The sequence below is a fragment of the Anolis sagrei genome, chromosome 4, assembly GCF_037176765.1.
Source record: "Anolis sagrei isolate rAnoSag1 chromosome 4, rAnoSag1.mat, whole genome shotgun sequence".
Classification (NCBI taxonomy): Eukaryota; Metazoa; Chordata; class Lepidosauria; order Squamata; family Dactyloidae; genus Anolis; species Anolis sagrei.
Window position 1 is genome coordinate 32,986,501 of NC_090024.1, and position 25,253 is coordinate 33,011,753.

Sequence of the window (25,253 nt, forward strand, 5' to 3'; positions counted from 1 at the left end):
GCATTTACTCTTTTCTTTACTTTAGCCCATGTGGCTCTCTATATACAGCAGCAGAACAACATAAGGTCACCCCTTTCCACGTAATTAGAATAACAATGATATCATACAAACAAACTACCCAGGAAAGCAAATCTATTGCTTTGTTAAATTTTATTTATTTATTTATTTATTTATTTATTTACTTACTTACTGTATTTGGTATACCACCCCTCTCAGCCCTCAGGCAATTGTTTTGATCTTAGCTAGAATGGGAACAAATGGCAGCTGCTCTAATGACATTAAGGTCCCTTTAAGATGGATCAGACATGGAGCAAGTGATGACAAGGAAATGTTCTTAACTGTGGCCAAGACAACTGATTCAATTAAGTCTCTTACAAATTTTCCAAAGGCACAAAGCAGGAGTTTATATGTCCATCAGTATCCATTAGCTAAGCATGACCTTCTCTACAAGGGGAAACTGTGCTGATTTGAACAATGCTATTTTGGTAACTTGATGGTCTAAATGTCTTCTTTTAAAAGATATACGTGTTTGTTTCCTTACTGCTGTTTTATTTGGGTGCAGGGTTAAGTAAGTTTGACAGTGGCCAGTGTGGGGATACAAATGTGTTTGATATGTATGCTACCTTGGGGAACATAGTAATAATAAATGTAGTAACATTTTAAAAAAACAACAATCGTATTCTCAAGGAGTTTGAATCAGGAGTCTGACAAAGCAAAGTCTCTCTTCTCAACAACAGACTTACCCAAAAACCCAGCACTGAGTTCCTACTCGTTTGCACTGTGTATCTGTCAGGTAAGCATAGTATTGTCTGTAACAGTAACAAATAAAATAAGAATAATAATGCTAAATTAAAAAGAAAAGCACAAATCTTTAATGAAGCAGATAATTACATATTTAAATTACAACTACCAAACCACAGCTTCTTTGGTCTCTGTTCCAAATTATAAGAAAGACAAAATGTAAACATAGCAAAGTCTTCTAACAAAGCAAGACAGGGAATCACAAAATCAAAGCAGAAAAGATTTTAAACGCCTCTCTCAGTTAAACATTTAACTGCCAAATTACTATAAGGAAACTGGAGACTGAAATTTGTTAAATTATGTAGTAGATGCATACAACAGAGAATCAGGAAGTAAGAAGAAAACATACATAATGGAATACTTTTGTTTTTTGAAAATGCAAAATAGCAGAACATAAAGGGAGGTCATATCTTAAATTAGGATAGAAAATGTGGCTTCCCAAAGCCTTTCTGGAGACCTCGATGAGCTGCATTTAAACCCATTCCTTTTTTCTTTCTTTTTTTTACTGCTATGCAACCTACACATCTAGAATGCCTGGAGGAAGAAGCAATTTTCATGCTTTTGGCTTCCCCAGATTCAGGCCCAGAGAAGGTCTTTTTTATAATCATAAAATAAAATTACTTTCCATTTACTTCCCAGCTCAAATTTCACTGCATCCAAGAACCAATATCAGTCCTCTTGTACTCTATGCAGATGTATTCACACAAAGCAAACAAAGTAATTAAAGCAAGCAGAAACACATTGTTTTAATTGACTTTTTCCTCTTCTAATGCCACAATTTGGCATCTTCTTCCTTTAATGGCTTTAAGTCCTTTAATGCCAGATCTCAGTGGCGTAGTTCAACTGGGGTATGGCTTGGAAGGCTGCAAAAAGCCCCTTTGTGTCAAATATAGAATGCATGTTACCCATATCAGATTAAAGTATCTCCCCACCAACAAAATCCCCTTCATGGTTTAAACCATCCGGAGTTGCACAAGTTAGAAAATCATTCTTCTAACTGTGCCTGGGAGAAGGGTAAGTGTGAATGTATGAGGATTACTGCTGGTGATATGAGCATCTTTGGAAGGAAGAAACAATCACTTACTATCCATACTCCATATCATACTGTGACTGATACCACCATGAGGAATCCTCTCATCGATATCCACCCCATCATCAATACCGTAGCCGCACTAGGTGTCCAGGCAATTATACCGATCTGTGATCATAGAATCCTAGAGTTGGAAGAGACCTTGTGGGCCATCCAGTCTAGCCCCCTGCCAAGAAGCAGGAAAATCGCATTCAAAGCACCCCCGACAGATGGCCATCCAGCCTCTGTTTCCAAAGTAAGAGCCTCCACCACACTCCGGGGCAGAGAGTTCCACTGCTGAACCGTTCTCACCGTTAGGAAGTTCTTCCTCATGTTCAGGTGGAATCTCCTTTCCTGTACTTTCAAGCCATTGTTCCGCATCCTAATCTCCAGGGGCAGCAGAAAAAAAGCTTGCTCCCTCCTCCCTATGACTTCCCCTCACATATTTATACATGGCCATCATATCTCCTCTCAGCCTTCTCTTTTGCAGGCTAAACATGCCCAGCTCTTTAAGTTGCTCCTCATAGGGCTTGTTCTCAAGACCCTCAATCATTTTAGTAGCATCTCTCTGGACACATTCCAGCTTGTCAACATCTCCCTTCAATTGTGGTGCCCAGAACTGGACACAGTATTCGAGGTGTGGGTCTGACTGAGGCAGAATAGAGGGGTAGCATGACTTCCCTGGATCTATACTATACTTCTATTTACGCACGCCAAAATTCCATTGGCTTTTTTAGCCACCACATCACATTATTGGCTTATATTTAACCTTTTATTCATGAGGACTCCAAGATTTTTTTATATATATTATTTATTTATTTTGGAGTAGATACCTTACAAATGAGACCTGGAGGTCACATGTAGCTTCCAGAGCCAACTTTGTCTGCCACTGGATCCCATAGTGGGCAACTTTTTTCAAAAAGAAAAAGATCATCTTGTCTCTTAATTCCTTCTAGCACCTGTTAGACTTAGGAGATGCTTTTTCTAAAACCTGAAGTAACAAGAAGTGACTTCCAGTTATTTCCTGATTCTTAAAAGAATGTTATCTTCTGGTCTTAAAATGATCTATTCACTAACTAGAAGATGTTTCGGGCATTATCGAGCAATTAAAAACAACAGCAACTCATTTTTCTTTTACTAGGGATGCATCCCTCCAAGGTTTCCTAGTGGGCCAAATGAGCACCTCAGCCTCCTAGTTGCTCATCCCTGATTTACCATAGTACCTGAATCAGACCTGTATCACCACAACCAAAAGAGCTAAGGAATGGCTTTTTCTTGGTGAGAAATGAAACCACACATCAAGGAGATTAAGCTCTTCTGAACGCAAGGAGTTTTGCATTTAAGCACATGAATCAAAGAAACAAAAATTATACCTGACAGTAGGTGCTGTGATGATTCCAATGAAAAGGATCCTACCCCAACTTAAGGGATGACTTGCTTGGAAAACAAAGATATGTTTCAAGAAAAATGTGTTCAGTTCAGTCAACTGCAAAAGCAGAAATAAGAAGAAAATAAGATTCAGTTATAAAATGTATTTTTCTTTTAACTTAGATGTATTTCTTTTTTTTTTAATAATTTTTATTGAATATTTTATAAAACAGAACAACGAAAGAGGGGGAACAATAAAAAGAAGATAGAAAAGTAAGAATAAAGAGAAGAAAGCACAAAAAGCAAAACAACACCAAACAAAACAAACAAACAGGAAAAAAAACTAAAAAATAAAACTAAACTAAACTACCCTAAACTATTCTAAAATGACTTCCACTCCAACATCAGGATCTTTTCCGTCAACTTCTTCTACTCTTATATATTCTTATCCTCTAATATTTTTCTAAATTTCTTTTCATAGTCATAAAAAGAAGTCCAATCTGTTCTCTTTAGCGGTTTCCCGGTATTTCTTCTCATTAGAAATGTCAATTCGTCCATGTCTCTAATTTCTTTAACTTTCTCCAACCATTCTTCAGTAGTAGGTATCTGTTCATTTTTCCAAAATTTGGCAAAAATAATTCTTGCCGCAGTAGTGAAATACGTAAATAATTTATCTTCATTTTCCTCTACTTTAAGGTCAGAGTCCGTAAATCCTAGTAAGTAGTATTCAGGTTTCTTTTTAAAACTTCTCTTCAATATCTTTTGTATTTCTTCATGTATAGATGCCCAGAACTTAATTGTTTCTTTGCACGTCCACCACATGTGGAAGAATGTGCCCGTTTGTATTCCACATTTCCAACATTTATCTGAGACATTTGGATACATATGACTTAGTTTGTTCGGAGTCAAATACCATCTATGAAACATTTTATACCAGTTTTCCTTCAAGTCCATGGCATAAGTATATTTCAACTTTTTATTCCACATTTGTTCCCATTCTCTAAATTGAATGGGCCGTCTTAAATTTTCGGCCCATTTAATCATACAGTTTTTAACTTGCTCCTTTTCCGTTTGCCACTGGATCAATTTGTTATAAAGAATTGTGACTACCTTCTTCTCAGTTTTTAAAACTTTGTCCCATGTGTTTTCTTCCCAGTCAAATCCAATTTTTTGATCTTGTTTGAAATGCTCTTTAATTTGGAGGTAATGTAACCAAGTTATGTTTCCGAACATACTCTTAAGTTGTTCAAACGATTTAATCTTCATTTCTCCTTTCAACAAAATATCCTTATATCTTGGCCAAATCCTCCATCCTAAAAGTCTTCTTTGATGGGCCTCCATCGCCGAGATCCAAAGAGGTGTAGCTTTATAAAAGAGGGCTTTGTATCTTAACCATGTCCTCAGTAGGGAGGCTCGCATGAAATGATTCCCAAAGTTTTTTTCCTTAGATTCTCTATTATACCACACATAAGCGTGCCAGCCTACCCTCAAATCATGGCCCTCTAAGTTTAAGCACTTTTCCTTGTTCAGATTCATCCAGTCTCTTATCCATGAAAGAGCACAAGCCTCATGGTAAGTTTTCAAGTCTGGAAGTCCCAGTCCTCCTCTCGTTTTTTTGTCAATTAAGTTTATATAATTTATTCTTGGCCTTTTCCCTTTCCAAATAAATTTAAGTAGATCTTTCTTCCATTTTTTAAATAAGGTTTGATTTCTTATTACCGGTATATTTTGGAATAGGAATATAAGTCTTGGAAGAACATTCATCTTTATTAACGATATTCTACCCAGGAGTGACAAATTTAAATAGTTCCATTTCTGTAAATCCTTTTGAATTTTATTCCAAACTGTTGTTGTTGTTCATTCGTTCAGTCGTCTCCGACTCTTCGTGACCTCATGGACCAGCCCACGCCAGAGCTCCCTGTCAGCCGTTACCACCCCCAGCTCCCTCAAGGTCAGTCCAGTCACTTCAAGGATGCCATCCATCCATCTTGCCCTTGGTCTGCCCCTCTTCCTTTTGCCTTCCACTTTCCCCAGCATAATTGTCTTCTCTAGGCTTTCCTGTCTCCTCATGATGTGGCCAAAGTACTTCAACTTTGTCTCTAGTATCTTTCCCTCCAGTGAGCAGTCGGGCTTTATTTCCTGGAGGATGGACTGGTTGGATCTTCTCGCAGTCCAAGGCACTCTCAGCACTTTCCTCCAACACCACAGCTCAAAAGCATCGATCTTCCTTCGCTCAGCCTTCCCTAAGGTCCAGCTCTCACATCCGTAGGTGACTACAGGGAATACCATGGCTTTGACTAGGCGGATCTTTGTTGTCAGTCTGATGTCTCTACTCTTTACTATTTTATCGAGACTGGACATTGCTCTCCTCCCAAGAAGTAAGCGTCTTCTGATTTCCTGGCTACAGTCTGCATCTGCAGTAATCTTTGCGCCTAGAAATACAAAGTCTGTCACGGCCTCCACGGTTTCTCCCTCTATTTTCCAGTTGTCAATCATTCTTGTTGCCATAATCTTGGTTTTTTTGACGTTTAGCTGCAACCCGGCTTTTGCGCTTTCTTCTTTCACCTTGATTAGAAGGCTCCTCAGCTCCTCCTCGCTTTCGGCCATCAGGGTGGTGTCATCTGCATATCTGAGGTTGTTAATGTTTCTTCCAGCAATTTTCACCCCAGCCTTGCATTCATCCAGCCCCGCACATCGCATGATGTGTTCTGCATACAAGTTAAAAAGGTTGGGTGAGAGGATGCAGCCTTGCCGTACGCCTTTCCCAATCTTGAACCAGTCTGTTGTTCCGTGGTCAGTTCTGACTGTTGCTACTTGGTCCTTGTACAGATTCCTCAGGAGAGAGACAAGGTGGCTTGGGATGCCCATCCCACTAAGAACTTGCCACAATTTATTATGATCCACACAGTCAAAGGCTTTAGAATAGTCAATGAAGCAGAAGTAGATGTTTTTCTGAAACTCCCTGCCTTTCTCCATTATCCAGCGGATATTGGCAATCTGGTCTCTCGTTCCTCTGCCTTTTCTGAACCCAGCTTGAACATCTGGCAACTCTCGCTCCATGTATTGCTGGATTCTTCCTTGAAGGATCTTGAGCATTACCTTACTGGCATGAGAAATAAGGGCCACTGTACGGAAGTTTGAGCAGTCTTTCGCATTTCCCTTTTTTGGTATGGGGATATAAGTTGATTTTTTCCAGTCTGATGGCCATTCTTGTGTTTTCCATATTTGCTGGCAAATGGCATGCATCACCTTGACAGCATCATCTTTTAAGATTTTAAACAGTTCAGCTGGGATCCCGTCGTCTCCTGCTGCCTTGTTGTTAGCAATGCTTCTTAAGGCCCATTCAACCTCACTCCTCAGGATGTCTGGTTCTAATTCATTCACCACACCGTCAAAACTATCCTCAATATTATTATCCTTCCTATACAGATCTTCTGTATAGTCTCGCCACCTTCTCTTGATCTCTTCAGCTTCTGTTAGGTCCCTGCCATCTTTGTTTCTTATCATACCAATTTTTGCCTGAAATTTACCTCCAATGTTTCTAATTTTCTGGAAGAGGTCTCTTGTCCTTCCTATTCTGTTGTCTTCTTCCACTTCCATGCATTGCTTATTTAAAAATAGTTCCTTATCTCTTCTGGCTAACCTCTGGAATTGCGCATTTAACTGGGCATATCTCCCCTTATCCCTGTTTCCTTTTGCTTTCCTCCTTTCTTGGGCTACTTCCAGTGTCTCAGCAGACAACCATTTTGCCTTCTTGGTTTTCTTTTTCTTTGGGACGTACTTTGTTGCCGCCTCCTGAACAATGTCGCGGACTTCTGTCCATAGTTCTTCTGGGACTCTGTTTACTAAATCTAGTCCTTCAAATCTGTTCTTCACTTCCACTGTATATTCGCTAGGAATGTTATTCCAAACTATTTCGCTAGGAATGTTATTCCAAACTATTTCGTAGTTATTCTTCAAAAGTTGACAATTTCTCGCGGTAATCCAGACTCCTAGATATTTAATTTTCTTTACACCCTCTATCCCCAATTGTTGTTGAATCTTTATTTGTCTCTCCTTTTTCACATTTTTAAATAACAGTTTTGTCTTCTTCATATTCATTTTGAATCCAGCCACTTTTCCAAATTGGTCTATTTTCGTTATCCAATATTGTAGATTTTTATCTGGATCTTCAATTGTTCCTAATAAATCATCTGCAAACGCCCGTATTTTATATTCGAATTTGCCGATTTTCGCTCCTTTTATATTTTCATCTTCTCTAATTTTCTTCATTAGGATCTCCATAGCCATTATAAAAATCAACGGGGATAGTGGGCATCCTTGTCTCGTGCCCTTCGCAATTTCAAATTCTTGTGTCAGTTGTCCATTTATTTTCACTTTGGCTTTTTGGTAGTTATAAATGGCATTAATTGCATTGTTAAATTTTTCTCCCATATCCAATTCTTGTATTAATATCTTAAAGAAATCCCAATTTAAATTGTCAAAAGCTTTCTCGGCATCTATTGCTAAAATGGCGAATTCTTTTTGATGATTTGTCTCGTAATATTCCAAAATATCAAGGACGTTGCGGATATTTTCTTTCATATGTCTATTTGGAAGAAAACCCGTTTGCTCTTCTCCAATCCATTTATTAAGAAACACTTTTAGCCTTGTGGCCATAATATTTGCAAATATTTTATAATCCGTATTTAAGAGAGAGATCGGCCTGTAATTTTTAATATCATTTTCCGGAGAGCCTTCCTTATGAATCACTGTGATTTCCGCTTCTTTCCATGAGTCTGGAACTTTCCGATATTTCATCGCTTCATTTGTGATAGTTTTAAGTATTGGGAGTAGCTGTTGTTTAAAGGATTTATAAAATCCAGCTGTAAATCCGTCCGGCCCTGGGGCTTTATCTCCATTCATTTTATTAATTGCTTTTTCTATTTCCTCCTCCGATATCTCTTTGTTTAATTCTTCTCTATCCTCATCCGTTATTTTGTCTAATTTCATTTGGCCAATGTACTCCATAACTTCCTCTTTCTTTATTTTATCCTTTGTATATAATTGGATGTAAAATCTCCTGAATTCCTCTATAATTTCTTTATCAGTCCTCAAATCCTTATCCACTGTAGTTATTTCAGATATATGATTTATTTGTCTTTTTTTCCGGATTTGGTTCGCCAGCCATTTACCAGGTTTATTTGCATTTTCAAACGTCTGTTGTTTTAAAAACTTCAGTTGTATCGACTGAGATTCTAACTCTACATGAGTTTTCTCTTGTTTTAACACCAAAAGTTGCCTCTCTACTTTTTTTCTTGGTGTCTTTTTTAATTCTGCTTCCTTAATTGCAATTTCGGCCATCAACTCGTTTAGTCTTTTATTTCTTTCCCTATTTTTCCTAGCTCCTTGTTGTATAAAGTGTCCTCTCAGAACTGCTTTGAAGGCATCCCACACCACACGTGGGTCCGTTTCCTCCACTTTATTTATTTGCAAATAGTCTTGAATTATTTTAATGTAGTATTCTTTATCCTGTTCTGTTTTTATTAGATTCTCGTTCAATCTCCATCTTCTAGAGCAATTTTTATGGTTAATACAAATTTCTAAAGGGCAGTGATCTGACAAGTCTCGTGGTAAAATATTAATTTCCTTCACTTTGGCGGAGAGTTTTCTAGTTATCCAGGCCATATCAATCCTGGACCAGGATTGATGTCTATTCGAGAAGAATGTGTAATCTTTTTTATCTTCATTTCTAGTTCTCCATGTGTCTTCTAAATCAAATTCTTTTTGCAACTCTATAAATTTTTGAGGGAGTTTACCTTCCTTTATTTTCTTTTTCTTCACCTTTTTATCTATTTGAGGGTCCATCACTCCATTGAAATCACCTAACAAAATCAAATCATCAAATTCTACTTCTTTTAATTTGGAATTCAAAAATTCAACAAATTTTATTTTTGGACCATTTGGTGCGTAAATATTACATATCAATATTTTTGAGTCTCCAATTGTTATCTTTACCGCAATGCATCTTCCTTCCAAATCTCTAAAAGCTAATTCAGATTCTATTGCTTCTTTTACGTAGGTTACAACTCCTCTTTTCTTCTTCTCATATGAGGAATGATATTCTTTTCCTAATTTTTTGTTTGAGAGGTGTGCAACATATTTATCACTGATATGCGTTTCCTGTAACGCTATTATGTCATAATCCAATTTCTTCAAGCTGTTCCATACTTTCTTGCGTTTCTGGGGGGAGTTCAAACCGTTAATGTTATTTGAAAAGCATTTTATTTGTCGTTCCATCATCCTATTCATTCTCATCCAGTCCCAATCCTATATCGCCAAAAGCCATTTCCGCTATTCCAGTTGCCTGTTGTTCCGTACTCTGATCATCTTTTTCTTTTTCTTCTTTCCGTGGTGTCATTCTTGGTGTCGTTCTCTGTGGTTTGGGATCTTTCAATAGGTAACTATAATCCTTTGGTGACTTATATCTTGCCTTTTTCTCTTTAATACCCTTTCTTGGAGTAGATAGTCTTCTTTCTTCGTCTCCTTCCGCTTCGTCTCCTTCTTCTTCCTCCTCCTTTCCCATTTCTTCTTCTTCTCCCTGTTCTTTCATTAATTTATCATAGAACACCTTAGCCTTATGTTCGGATGTTAGCCAGTATCTTTCTTCATTATATGTCACCATTATTCCTTCTTTTCTCTCCCACCTAAATCTTATCTCTCTCTTTTTCAACTCTTCTGTTAGAAAGAAGTATTTTCTTCTTCTCACTAAGGTCATCTGTGGAAATTCTTTCAAAACTGCAATTTTCTTTTCTTTGTAGAAGATTGGGTTTCTGTTACTTTTAAACAAAATGTCATCCCTCACCTTCTTCCTTGTAAATTTTACGATCACATCCCGTGCAGTTTTATTCCTCCTTGCATAAAATGAAGAAATCCTATACACTTGGTCCACCTCTTGTTCAAATTCATCCTCCTCACACTCCATACAACTTGCCAACATTTTAATAACCAATGATCTTATGTCTTCTTTATCCTCCTCCGCTATATTTCTGAGTCTTAATTGGAAGTCCATTTGCATTTGCAGTAATCTCTCTTGTTCCCATTCCATTTTTTCCCTATGTTTATCCAACCCTTTTATCTTCTGTGCCATTTCTGATTGTGTTCCCTCAATTTTCTCTTTAGAGACTTTTAATTCTTTCACCTCTCCATGTAATTGCGATATGTCTTCTTTTATCTGGCCAAACTCTTGCTTTATTTCCGACTTCAAGACCTTAAATTCTTCTGTCATCTTTGTAATAATTCCCTCTTGTTTCTTATAATATTCTTCATGTTTAGCCATGACCTCCTCCTTCAGTTCCACTTTCAAAGCATCTTGTTTTTCCGAAATCTTTTTTATTTCTTTTAATAGATTGTCCATTTTTGGATTTATATCCAGAGACCCCCTCCGGGATTCTGGTTTGCCTGGAGTTGTCATTTCTATCAACTCGTCTGCTTCTCGTCCTCGAATTATCTATTTTCGTCTACTTCTCGTCCTAGTCCTTGGGGCCCTTCGTCTACTTCTCTTCCTCGCCTCGTCCGCGTCTCCTCACCTCAGGCGTCTGCTTCTCGTCCTCGAATCGTCTGCTTCTCGTCCTCGATCTGTCTCCTCCTGCCCTCTACTTCTCTATCGGATTTTCGGGCTTTTCCCAATTTATTTCCAATTTATTTTCAATTTATTTCCAATTTTTCTCTAGCCGCTCTGTATCGGACTTTCTCTATGGTTTTCAAAATGGTGTCTTCCCTCCTTCCGCCCCGTCACTTCCGCCCCTCTGTCCCTTCTCTGCTTCTTCCGACCTTCTCGTCCGTCTCTTTGATCTACCTTCCGTTTCCGTCACTTCCTTCCCGCCAACTCAGCCTACTTGTTTATAAAGAAGGCTGGAGATAGACACAACAATTATGGCGTCAAGGTCGGCAATCTTATCCGTTTTCCACTTCTTTTAGGTTTTCAGGGGGGGGGGTACGAAAGGGGACTATCTCTCCATCTTCAGCTTCATTTTCATCTTCTTTTTCAGAGCGGCTTTTCCTCTAATTTTGCCTCTAATTTGGATGGTTTAAATTCATCAATTTAGATTGCCAATTTAAATTAAATTTTATAATTATATATATTATATATATTTAAATCGATCAATCAGGTATTGCTACCGAGAGACTGGCGACCAAAAATACGGTCTCTTCCTCTTTAAATCCTGCGGCTTCTTTTCTTCTTATCTCCTTCTCTCTCCTTCTCTCTCTCCAAGCCCTTGCGGCTTGGCTATTTGTTCTTTAAAAGTGTGGGATCTAGTCCCGTTACCTGTTGTTGGGGTCTTTCTTGCTTCTCCACCCAATCTGGGCTTTCTTTGTTTCAACTTCTTCTTCTACTTTGTGAGTGGATCGGCGGCGGTTAAACGGACCTTGCGGTTCGATCCTCGTGGGGCAGCTCGCTTTCCCCTGTGTTGCTCGAACCCACTCGACCTCTCCTCCTTGAGGGGGGGGAGATCTTTGGGGTCTCAAGTCCACACTGGGATTCGCGACACCTTTGCAAACTCAATCCGGCAAAGGGGGGAGCATTCAGCTCAACCTAGCCGCCACAACACAGGTCCTCGCTGGGAGCTCACTCTCAGCGAGGCAGTCCCGTCGCCATGTCCACCGGAAGTCCAACTTAGATGTATTTCTAAAGTGGATTTTCCCAAGATTTAAAAGCATTCACTACCCCTAGTGAATGCTTTTATGTTAATTTCTAGTTCTGCTATTTGATGCCACTACTTGAAACTATTTTAAAATGTTTTAAAAACCAATATCCATACATATCCTCAAAATTGCCTGTACATTAGTTATAATATTCTCTGAGTAAATGTGACCAGCAGGGGAGGCTTAGCTTTGGATGTCAGTGAAACTATAAAGATATTTATTTTGTTTGTCTTTACATATTTTACCTGCCAGACAATCATGAAAAGGTATACTCCAGCCACTCTTTGAAATGAAGACTTGGGATCAAACCAGCGAACATATGTCCAGCTTGCTGGAGTGAACTGTAATACAGCTCTCTTGATTTTACCTGTGGTTGTATGAATATCCCTGAAAGCAGGCAACAAAAAGGGGGGGGGGGGCGGGAATAAAACCATAGGTCAGAATTGCATTGCTGCAAAGAAGTCATAATACAATACAGAACTACTAAACTGCACTTGGACATGTTGTGGCCGTGCGTATTTTCCAGTGAAAATTGCATTCATAAACAGGGTTTAGTAAGTACTCTGATTAAGCAAGCAATTACTTGCTACTAAAAGAAGCCTACACAAAATACACTTTTCACATGCATGTGTGTTACTTTGGATGCAATATAGCCAAATGAGCCAAAGGAATTTTTAATTTACTATAATAGTCAAACTGATAATTTAAATCACGACTTTTTTTAAAAAAAACTGTACTTCATTGAGAAAACCTATAAAAATGATATTTGAGGCATCTCCAGACTGAATCAATTTGAATAGTTATCCCTCCAGTTAAGGATAAGGGAACAGGAAACCACTGCTGACCAGATCCTGTTTGATTTTAGAAGCTAAGTAGAGCCAGCCTGGTTAGTACTTGGATAGAACACCAATGAATATTATGGGCTGTAGGCTACATTTCAGAAAAAGGAACTGGCACAACCATCTCTTAATGCTCCTTGCCTAAGAAAACCCTATGAAAAATTCACAAGGGCACCATAATTTGACAGGTGACTTGAAGGTGTCTTCACACACACAAACCACAACTGAGAACATCAAAGTCAGTTTTAGTATTTAGCAAACCTTCATATTAATGTGTGCTTTCTTTTCTGCGCATAAACATGTGCACTTGTGCAGCAACTGGTTAGGGTCAATAAATGACACATACCAGTTATGGCCAATAAATGACACTTTAAGGCTTTTCGAGTTTCCCTTTGCCAGTGCATCTGCTTGCATCCTCCAGTAGCTGCCTCTGAAGGTTGGGTACATTTATTGTATTGTTATAATACTTTTGTTATTACATTATTATTAACAACTCAACTATTATTGATAACTACATAGTATTATACATAACTGTATATTAAAATGTTATATTTTATAATTATATAGCAATACAATTATTAATGACTCAGTAATTGTTTTTCTATGACCAACCATTACATGAGGCCTTGATGGTGCATCTATTGTTGCAAAGCCCAACTACAAGAACATTCCTACTTTTCCAACTTGATGATATTGCTTACTTATTTCAATTACATGTTATGGCATATGTTCACAACATACAAAACCAAAAGGGGGTACAGCTGGAAAAGGAAATGGGTAACTCAACTAAACATGGAAACGTTTTCCGTTTGAGCACAGGTCTTTTTGGATTCTTGCTACTGGCAGCAAATACAACTGCCTGAAATAGCTATGTGTTTTTATTCAACTGTAGTGACCCATAGCAGTAAACATATGTGTATAATGTGGATTAAGCCTTCAATTTTTTAAAAAAATGAGATGGATGAACATGTCATTTTAGAAAAGAACTACCATTGCAATCCTAGAGGGATTACTTTTTGTGCAGCTCATTCTTATCTGGACTTTGGAAGACCCTATTAGACATTAAAGAAGCATGTGAAACTGGAGCAAGGGTACAATTCCTGCCCTGGAATACAGGATCAAGACTTGTAACAGTCTCTGTCCCCAGAATGGCAATACAAGGGACAGAAAAAATATTTTAAAAAAATCAAAATCCCAAGAATGTTAAAACAAGCAAAATAGAAAGCTTTAAATACAGTTTGTATTTCTTATAATAGTATTCCAGGCTGAACTTTATATTTACAAAAAAACAACACGAACCGGTTTACTACAGGATATAGTCCTCACACTTCATGCCTTAAAATTAATGGCTCAAAACCGGAACAGGAGAACCTTGTAATTTGAGGGGATCATATTAATATAATATGAGAAAGCCAAGGTTGTGTGCTTGTGAGCATTATTTCAAAGAGTTGTTTACAGAAAAGAACCATGCATTTGAATACATGATTAACAAGACAATATGTTTATTCAGAAGTAAGCCCTGCTGTATTCAAGAAAGCTTAACTTTACCTCTTTACGATAAAAGAGGTAAATTAAAGGTCGTTGATAGGAATTAAAAATGAAGGGAAGAGCTCACAAATCACTAAAGCAGTGATTCTCGACCTGTGGGTCCCCAGATGTTTTGGCCTTCAACTTCCAGAAATCCTAACTGCTGGTAAACTGGCCGGGATTTCTGCGAGTTGTAGGCCAAAACACCTGGGGACCCACAGGTTGAGAACCACTGCACTACAAGCTCTTTACTTGTCTGTGGACAGACAACATTGCAAGCCATGAACAATGCTGTAGTTTATAAACATCACAAGGGAAGTGGAGCTTTAAAATTGTTACAACACATTAGTGAGTTTATAAGATAATATTCTCTGAGATTACAAGTGTACATGAGTAAATGCAACATGGGTCCAATTTAGGATAGGTTCTAGTGAACCCATGAACATTGAGCATTTTACATCATTTGTGAAAATTTAAAAATATTAGCATAAACAAACTGAAGTGTTTCAATGGACAACCCCAGACATTTACAACCTTTAAACAGCATATTGCACTTCAGCGCAATCACATACAATGCTTAATGAGTTGTATTTGGAACCTACTTGCAGCTTGCCCAGTGATAGGTCCTCATCTCCAACCAACGGCAAACTACCATGCCTAACCAGATGCCACCCCCGTTACAAAGAAGGATGTCCAAAATGACTTGATCCCACCAGCATTCAGCAAAATTAGGCAGTAGGTGCATGAAGAACAGCTATAGGATACAGCAGAAAGGCTTGGGGTGAGAAATTCATATAAACAAGAGTCTTTAAAATATACAAATGTAATTTACATAAAAACAGATCTGAAAAGTAGACAGTTTTTTATATCACACATTAAATGCTAGTCATGTATGATTTTATAAGGTTCTAAATCATTTCTTGGTAAGAACACAGTATTATGCTTGCTTTGTCAAGTCATGGCTGCATGTTCTCAAATGACAATAGCAACTGTGTTATATCAGCTGATGAGGTGCCTATAAACAGAATTACAATAGCCAAATAGCTATTTTTGAATCTGAAGTGTATGAATGATTTCAAGCTATCTATACAGATTTCATTCAGTCTGGTTAAAACCGTTAGTTTGATCTAATATGAACCACACATGATTTTAATCCCTGTTCAGCACTAAAGGATCAGTCTTATGTAACCTAATGCTTTTTGACCTAAGGACATACAGTTGCAGTATCTGAAGATAAATGAAAATATTAGACAGCTTTGGTATTGATGTTCAATAATGGAAGCAATTATTAAAACAGCCTGAATGATAAATATAGTGTTGATAGTTGAGAGGTATGACAGCACATTTTGCTTATATTGAAAGTTAGTTAAAAAACAATGGTTCAGTGGTGCATCCCTCATAGTTTGTGAACTGAAATTCATTAGATAGGAGACTTACAGATGGCTTCAGTAGGCAAAATTCAAAGCTCAGCAACTGTTCTCAAATAAGCATGGCAAACTTTTGCAGTATATGGACACTTCTGATACTCTAGAGAGGCTACTCTATTTTTCCAACAGGATCTGGAGACTGAATTTACTATATAAGCAGAACCCCATTCGCAAAAGAACATTCGGCCTCCAAAATAAAGCGTCACAATTACAGCACATTCAGGCTTAGGCATTACATGCATTATCTTCTTCTCCTTTCTTATTACCCCTTTAATCATTACAATTGGCTCATGGGATTCCAGATGACTGCCATTTGAGCAGACAGAGGATCAAAGTAAAAAAGAAAATCCCATGTACATACTCATTCGAGCTGAGATATTTGGAATTATTTTGAGCTATGGTGGGTTGAATCCATGGATGCAGATTCTATGGGATAAAGAGGGCTGAATTTATGGAAGGATTTACTATCATTAATTTGAATGATACTGGAGAATGACATTTTCTATGTGTTACTTGCTCTGTTGCTTTTCTGCATTCTAGGGAAGTGTTTTTGTTTGATGTACATTTAATTAAAATTAATATTTAAAAAGATAAGTATACTGAACAATCAGAATAGTTGGCCTTGGGCAGCTCAATCACTTAGATAAGAAAGGAAAACTTTTCATCAGATAGTCAGCAATTATTTCCTATCTAAGTTTACAGCTTGATTTATTCCTGTGATGTTGTGAAAACTGGTAAAGCTGCAACAATAACTTAAAAAGGCATATTTCAAATGAAGGATATACATTTCCTTCCTAAAACAATGGCATTTATAAGGTCTGTTTAGTTTCAGTTGGGGTGGAGCTGCTAGCACATTCTTAAGTGCGCCAAAATCATCAAACAGTATTAACAGCACATCATGTCACTTCAAAATATATAACCTACCTCAGTTAACTCCCAAGTAATACTAATAGTCCAGCACAGACCATAACTTCGGATCAACAAAGCCTTCATTGCCCAGCCCCAGAAGTGTCCAAAGGCAAATATGTCAAAATGGCTGAGGATTCGTTCCCACGTGATAACATGGCAATTCACAGCATATTCCTGTTGATAATTGCAGGAGAGAGAGGGGAAGGAGGGAGACAGAGAGAAGAAGCCGCTAAAGACTATTCTGAAAACGTTTTAGAAAAAAAAATACAATAGCAACCAACTAGTTAAGTCAAGGAGTGTATTTCTGCAAACATATTATAGTCGAGTGTCATATAGATATTTAAGTGCATACTTTACTAATTCTGGATAACAGGCACAGTTATCCATAATCCCCAAGATTTATTTTTAACCAAGTCACATTCTAGTCATTCTTGCTGTGTATTCGTTTTTTTAAAAAAATCTTGAGCCATATTATTTGAAAAATTATGCCTAGTGAGCAACAAAATCTAGAGCAAGGTAACATAGATCTCACATAACTCTAGATGATAATATTTAGTCCCTTCTGTATCATTTACTCCAGAAGTTATGCAGAAAATTGAGACCTGACTCCTGTAATACTTCCAAACTCATTTTTTCCTTCAGACTATGCTGCAATCTTAGTTACCTGAAACAAGGCTTATTTTTTCAAGCAAAAAAAAATGGCATTGAAATTTCAACCAGTTAGGGCTGCAAAGGGACCAACCTTGAATGCTGCCAATGTATGTTTCCTGATTTTTTTGCACAGCCCCAGTACCAAACTCAGAAAAGGTACTAACTACAGTGCTCAAAATAGGTATCCCACCAGTCATGCTTTCTTAGGGATTCAAAAAGGTAGCTTTTCCCAGCTGTCTTCTCCCTGCCAAATTATTAAAATCAACTCCTCTCCCATTTACTGAAAGAGGGAAATCATCTGAAAGAAGGGAGAATGCTTGCTTAGTTCTCTCTATCAAAAGGAGCCCAGAAAATACTCGTCCTTGAGAATTCTGATTATCCTTTCACTATCTTTTTACATGTAAAATATTCCTTATCCAGAATCATTGAATATACACTGCATCTTTTTTTTGAGGGGGGGGGGATTATGAGAACTGCATTGATTTTTCCAGTGGAATAACAATAGAATTCTGAATTGCTTCATATCACTCCATTTTGTTTCTAATGCAGAGTTACAGTCGCACCGGGACAGACATATGTATGCACAGGTTACAAGAACATCGATACGCACCATGATGTCTGCCTCTCTTGTAGCGTATCGAAGATTAGGATCCAACCAATACATCACTGATTTTACCTGCTCAAAGTTAAGGAAGAGCAGGAACACCAGAAAGAGAAAATACAGAACACTCAACCCTGTAAAGAAAACAAATTCAAATGAAATGTGTAAGAGGCTAGTCTGTATAAGACAAAAGGAAAAAAGAAAATCATGCCCAAGGGACAGTGATATACATTATTTTCCATTTATATTCTATAACAATGTTCATATATTAAACAAATTCCTTTTTCATATCTTCTGATTTTCCTTTAGTTCACAGTGAGGAGCACATGTATTACTGGTATAGCAAAATATACTAGTAATACTTCTTTAAAAAGAAGAAGGATGATAGCTTAGGTATAGAAAAGTCACTTATGGGGGCTATAACATGAAGTCTGGCTAGAGGATTCTGGCACTTGTATTCCAAAAAATTAACTTTTCCAAGTCAGGACTGACAACCACAGTTTATTAACAATGCTTTCAGTCCTTGTGGTAATTTTTGTAAGTTGTTACCTTATTCTAGCACTGCCATTTTTAGAGACTGAACAAGGTTCACAGTGATTACATTTTAAAAAGTATGTTAGCCTTTGGAAGAAAAATTCTAAAGCAAAAAGTCATTGATGCGACAGATGTGACTTTGAGTAGATTTTTGGAGGTCATCCAAAAGCTTCATGATGGAAACTCTGTGGTTATCTCAACAGCAAGAGGGTTTTAATTACTTCACATGCTTAGAGATGGTAACACTATGGAGCAATATTTTTAAAAATACTTCCACACTTTACTAACTCAAGGCCCATTTTCTGAACGAATGGTGGAGCTTCACGGAAATTTCTCCACATCTATCAATATGTGAAAACTGAAATCCATTTGCAAAAGATTAATAGAGGTAGTGAAAGAGGAAAGAGCTTTGATCTGCTCCTTCTCTACCCACACAGAATCTAGAAACTGCTATGTGTAAAAGAATGTTGAAATCTAGAACTGTCTTAATTATATCAAACCCGGGCTTTCAATGTTGCTGAATTTATGGACTACACAGAGGCTTGTGGTATAGCAATGAAATTTATAGTAATTTAGGAATTCAAATCAATGCCAGGCATCTTGTTCTCTGCATAATTTTAAGAGATTTACCAGATGTTAATTTAGGAGGTGTAGATGCAGGCATAAAAGGACAGGAAATTGTGCCCTTACTCTAGAATCCCTCCCATCTAAAATTTGCCAGGCCCCTGTTTGTGTACCTTAGAAACAGAAGACACTTATTTTAAATGTACTTTTAATGCTTTATGTCTATTTTTACAACTAGAAAAATAAGACACATATCTTTTTTTCTCCCTTTTACAATTATCAGTTCTATTCCACTAAAACACTAAAGCTAGAAACAAAAACTGTCAAAACTATTAGTAGTTTTGTCCAACATATTAAAAAATAAACAGATGACACCTATTAGGGCCTATCATTAGGGCCATCCATCTATTAGGGCCTATCATTTTCGTTTTCAGTGTTAGTTGTAGTACATGTTATTTGTTATGATTTGGAATTATTTGTTTCACTTGCATGTTGAATTACATTAAATGTTACGATCATGAAGTATATCATTTTAGCAACTTTTAGCAGAACAGAAGGACATATGAGTACAGTAAGTCTGCCAGATTTGCTGGGATTATGGATGCAGATTGCCACAAAAGTGGATTTTTTTGTACCCAAGAGAACACCTCTCTAGATCCTCCAATGAATGGTACACAATGTCAGCTTTCAGCAGAGGTTGAGCTAGAGATGCCTAGAGAGACCATAGTAAGACCCATGGATGTGGGGGCTGAATGTAAATAAATTATTAGCCAATATTCCAGAAGTAGGTACAGAACACATTTAATATGTTCAAAAATCAGTCCTAGAATATTTTGTGTGTGAAACTTTATTTCAGAGGTGACAGGAGAAATTTTAGAGCTTGCTTCCTTTTTTAAGTGTTATATTTTTGCTTCTGTCAGCCTTGACGCAACTTCTGAAATATGCATTTTTACTAATGTATGTGTAATCACCCTGTTTCATTTCGAATAATTGCATTTGAATTTCTATGCTTAACAACAGAATTTCAACTATAAAAAGGAAAACAGTAAACCTTTCACAACTTTTGCTACAGAAAGTATATGATGAACTACCGTATTTACTCAAATCAAATGCTCATTTTGTTGGCCAAATTACATCTCCAAAAATAGAGTGCACATTAGATTCACGTAATATGGCAATCTTAGTGCTGAGACAAAGCAAAAGGGGAAGCTGCTTCAGGAGCTGCATCTGGAGCTCCCATTTGAAGGATGTCATCTCTAATTTAATTGCCATGGCTAAATGCTATGCAATGCTGGGATATGTAGTTTGATGAGGCATCAGTATTCTTTGGCATTCCACATGGTCCCAAACTACAGCCCTTATGACTCCATAGCATTTAGCCAGGGCGGTTAAAGTGGATTCATTCTACAGCATGGAGGCACTTCAAAGTTTTCTTTTTCATTGCTAAAAACAGGAATTGAAGAAGGAATTCTAAGCAGCCAGAGACTGTAATATGCACCTTTTTGGCCAAATTACAGAGAATGCATTTTTTGACACTGCACATTACATTTGCCAGCAAATACCTTTTTTTTTGTTTGTTTCAGGGTTTTGAAAATTGAGGTGCGCATGAGATTTGATGGTGCTTTAGACATGAGTAAATATTGCATTTTTCAATAACATGCTGTGAAATAATGTGAGAACATCTCTTTAAAAAGACTTACCAAAAACCATGCGCCATATTGCAGGATGTGGACGAGTGAAAGGACCTGTAAAGGGGGGGGGGGGAATCTTATTGAGAATATGCTGACGGTAAGCAAGACACTGGCAAGTATATAATCAAAATTCAAGGGATATACAATGCTGCCTTCCAAAAACACATTCTAAACATACTTTGCCACACTGCTGTAAAGGTTCTTATTTAAACCACCCAAGATATACCTCAGCTATGGAAGCAGATATATTCCTAGTATTATTCCTTTAACAGAAAATTTGGAAAATTAGAATGATATTTTCTCCCAGCTCAAGCTTTATTGCATTGTTTACTGCAGACATGCTGCTGCAAACCAACAACAGAAGACTCTTTTACTTCAGCCTTTCTTCACTATTCCTAACAATTCTAATACTGCTGAAAATTGGGGACTTCTGATCTATATAAATTGCTATATTATTTTATGAACAGGCTTCTTATGCCTTTAACAATTCACTACTGCCATCATTGTCATTGCCAAAACCCCAGTCATTAACACCTGGCAAGACTTGGAAACCAAGATAGCACACACATATACACTGCTAACATTTGACTTGGCACTACAAAGCAGACAAGGAACTGCAGGGAGATTAATGTACTGAGTACTGTCGGTGGGGGGACGGGACTTTTTTCTGGCAGTAAAAACACACAATTAAGAACAAGGAAAAATGCACACAAATAAACACTTGAGAAATGGCTATGAGTAAAATGTGCATGACATATTGGGACAACTCTGTATTGCATGTAAATACACTATATGTTCAATGTACCAAGTCATATTGTTAATACCCTTCAGGGGTCCCTGTTACTGGAAAAATCTTCTCCAATATGGGTCACTGACAGCCCTTCTCCTCCTCGTTTCTATGCCTGCCTCCAATTGCTACATTTTTCTTTTCCACATAAGAACATCAATCACTCAGTGCATGCCTAAGCCTTCAAAAGAATGATCACAGACTTCATCACATACTCAGCTTGAGAAAATTTTCTTGTCTTTTGGCATTCAGTAAATGCCCCAGAACTGAACTAGGCCCTGATGCCTTTTCTCTGGCAATTCCGTCCCTTCATGTTATGGGCAAAACAGGTGCCTGAAATCATTTCTATATAAACATTGCTAAGGATGTTGCTGACAGAACAAACTGGATATTTACCTGAAACACCTCTAAACTCCAAAAGAAAGCAGATAAATGCAAGGACTTCCAGACATTACGCTTGTGCAATTCGGCCAAAAGGCGTGGTGTTTCGGGGTCCATTTTCAGCTAACCCCTCATTCTGTTTATGGCGAAGTTATTCAAATTGGAAGGAGTGTTGCCGTTTTCATTCAGAAAATATTCGGCTCATTGGTTACAATGGTAATCTTTAATCCTCAGACATTTTAAGGCCTACAGCTGTAGATCCCATTTACAACTGCAGGTCTGCCAAGTTTCAGAACAATTCACCAATCTACTGATTTTTTAGAATTCTTTTAAGTTTTACCATAACATTTTTTAAAATAAAAGAAACCACAAGAGAGGGTTCTGGGAATTGTAACTGCAGGTTGTGTCCATTCTCAGCCAATCAGAGCATGGAAACAACCAAGCCTTTTATTGGCTGAGAAACAGAGAGAGAGAGAGAAAAAAACTTCAACTCCCATCATGCTCCAAGAGGAACTCAGAGACTTTTCAATACCCGCCCTATGCAAGCGCTGCTGGGAAAGCGAGTTCCCTGCAGGTTCCTCTCTGGAGGAGGAGCCTAGGGAACTTTTCCAAAAGAAATGGACGCTTCACTGCCGGGGAGGGAGAAACAACATGACAGGTAATCCCATCTTCTCCAGGAGTCCTGCAACAGACCTCTGCCTCAGGTATATTGCAGACTTAAAGCCATTCTCTCCAGTAGCCAATAAATCTTGTTCTCTTGATCCGTTTTGCCCAGCTTTTCTGTTCCCTCCTCCCCTTTCCATTTTCAGGGGATTACACAAAACAGACCACGGAATATTGCAAATCACTTTCGGTCAAACTGATCCGGGCCCAAGCCTACTAGACATGCAACTTTGAGTCTTCAATTACTTGTTAAAGATTGCCAAATAGACATGCATATCTGCCCTAAACCTTGGAACAAATCCACAGAACGATGCCTTTTTTTTTAGCCTGAGAAGCATAAAGAATCTATGGAAATCAGACATTTAACAGAGATGACTAGAACCTGCTATGAGCTGGAGAGGGAAGGTGCCTGTAGTAATCGAAACCTGGTAGAGATACTTTAAAGCAAATGACTCATCTAGGTTTCCCCAGGAGAATCTGAATACAAGGCCTTTTGATGTGTCCAGTGGTATCACACACAACGTTTACTGGATCCTGGAACACTTGGAAGTTAGGTATTCTCTATATGAGACACATTCTCCTAAACATGCAAAGGGATTGTCCTATAAAAGAAACAACACTTTTGCCTGAGGCATTGCTTTGCTTCTGTTTCCTCAGTGTGTGGAAACCTCGGTGCTAGGTCACTTTGAAAAGTCCTACTTTTCTGCTATACATTTTCCAATTATGAGACAGCAATATATGCAGATAGCAATAGAACCATGATTAGATGAAAGGCAGGAGAACTAGACAGGTCACCTAAAACTCTTAGTAAATCAGACATGAGATACTGAACAAGGTATCGCATACCATGCACATAACTTGAACTTTGTGGAAACTCATTCTTCTCAGATACACAACTGAAACCAACACCTTCTAAAGGCACCGCTAGGATGAAATACAAATCCAGATGATATGGCTCAAAGGATCTTAATTCAACACACCTTAAGCTTTTCTAACCCAACACAACAAGACTGCTGAAGGCATATATCCACTTAGTTTCTTGGTCTTTCCACTAATGTTATTTACGAATGCATTTATTAGGGTCTGTCTTTGTAATATATAGTCAATGCCCTCTAAGTAAAAAGAAGGTGCAGTACAATTGTGTGTAGTCCTGTGTAAAATACTGCTTAATTCACATTTTGAATGATGGTGCCTATTCTTCTCTGAAGCCCATCGTAACCGAACCACACAGGCGAGATATTTTGGCTGGTGTTAACTGCTCATCCTTTTACTTGACTACCACAATGCAATCCAAAAACTGGAAGCCAGATAATTCCAAGAGTGTTGTAAATAATGCCCTTATCAGCAGTTAGATTTCTCCATGGAAGTATGGACAAGTAGTCAGTCAATAACTAAAATATTCCACTGAATTCAGCTGTAGAATTTGGTCTGATATTTTCAAATGTTCCACTCAAACTGCACACATATTACACACAGAGAACTGTTTGTTCTAGGAAAGTACTAGCAACAGTCTGCTGTCAATGATAACACAGCTATCATCCACTCTTTTATTGAACACAATGAAATCATAACAATGTTTCCAACAGGAGCATCAAATATAAAAAAACTAAAAGATTTTTTTTCTTATATGTTAATCAAGATTTACTTTTTGTTTCCTCCCTTTCATATGTGACCCTTTTATGTAATGTAGCAAACCATATGCACTGCTGCACAGCAAGGGGTTGGACTGGATGGCCTTTGTGGTTTCTTCCAACTCTGACTCTTCATCTAGTAATGTAACAAGAGTGACAGACATGGTAGCCTGAAGCTTCTAACAAAAGACTAAAATAAACATGTGGTGCTTATGGAATACATAGTGTAGCTAAATGATCTAGTGAATAAATGACTGTGTAGCAGACAGATAAAATCTCAGCGAATCCCTCAGGCTATAATTCTATGCCTAATTACTTTGGAATAATACTTATAAAACATAAAAAGAGATTTACTTCTGAGTAAACAAATGTAGAATCAAAAAATCTCTTAAGTCAATTAGGACCTTGGTTTGAGCTTCTTAGTACAATTAAGGAGTTGGCACAGCAGCTAAAATGCCAGCTAAGATGCCACCAGGTCTGGAGAGAAATTCCGTGGGAAATCTTTATGCATCCTAGACAGACAGATCAATTACTAGAATATACAGTGGACAACAGGGAAGGCGCTCTTTCCTCCACCAAGATTGTCTTTTTATTGAAAATTGTTTTTATTGGAGAAGAAAATCTTTTTGTACCAGTCAAAAGATTTTTTTTAAAAAAAAAAATGATTCTGCTTTCCTTTTCAGACATATGTTGAGTTTAAATTACCGTCTTCTTTGAATTTGGCACTATATCAGAAGCTTGTCCACTCACCTTCTAGCTAGGTAAATATTGAAGATATAAAAGTGGGAAACTAAACATTTTCTGAACCCAAAACAAACAGATTACTACAACATCAAAGTTTGAAACCAACTTTGTTCTATCATTACCATGACATTTTGAACATTAAAATGTCCTGTACAGGCAACTGCTGAGAATACAGTATGTATGTGTGGAAGGCACCCAAATTAAAACAGAGTTACTTACCATTTGGGAAAGCTAGAACACTGATAATAAGAAAGAAGAAAATCACAGACAGGATGCCTTTCCAGATATTATCTTCTGGGGTTGTATCATCCCTAAAAAGAGAAAGTAATTAAAACAACAAAAGGAGAATAAAACATTGCACTATTCACCTTTGATATGACA

At 37.6% G+C, this 25,253-nt stretch overlaps 1 protein-coding gene across 1 annotated transcript in view; it reads right to left on the reverse strand.

Moving 5' to 3' along the window:
- PTDSS1 (phosphatidylserine synthase 1) overlaps window positions 1–25,253 on the reverse strand; it is a 40,429-nt gene that overhangs the window by 9,847 nt on the left and 5,329 nt on the right. The window contains exons 2-9 of the mRNA XM_060775636.2: window positions 25,092–25,183; window positions 20,676–20,720; window positions 17,887–18,011; window positions 16,641–16,799; window positions 14,892–15,043; window positions 12,169–12,310; window positions 3,244–3,356; window positions 744–809 (exon numbers count right to left, since the gene is read on the reverse strand). Of these exons, the coding sequence (XP_060631619.1) occupies window positions 744–809; window positions 3,244–3,356; window positions 12,169–12,310; window positions 14,892–15,043; window positions 16,641–16,799; window positions 17,887–18,011; window positions 20,676–20,720; window positions 25,092–25,183 (894 nt within the window). The remainder of the gene's footprint in view (window positions 1–743; window positions 810–3,243; window positions 3,357–12,168; window positions 12,311–14,891; window positions 15,044–16,640; window positions 16,800–17,886; window positions 18,012–20,675; window positions 20,721–25,091; window positions 25,184–25,253) is intronic.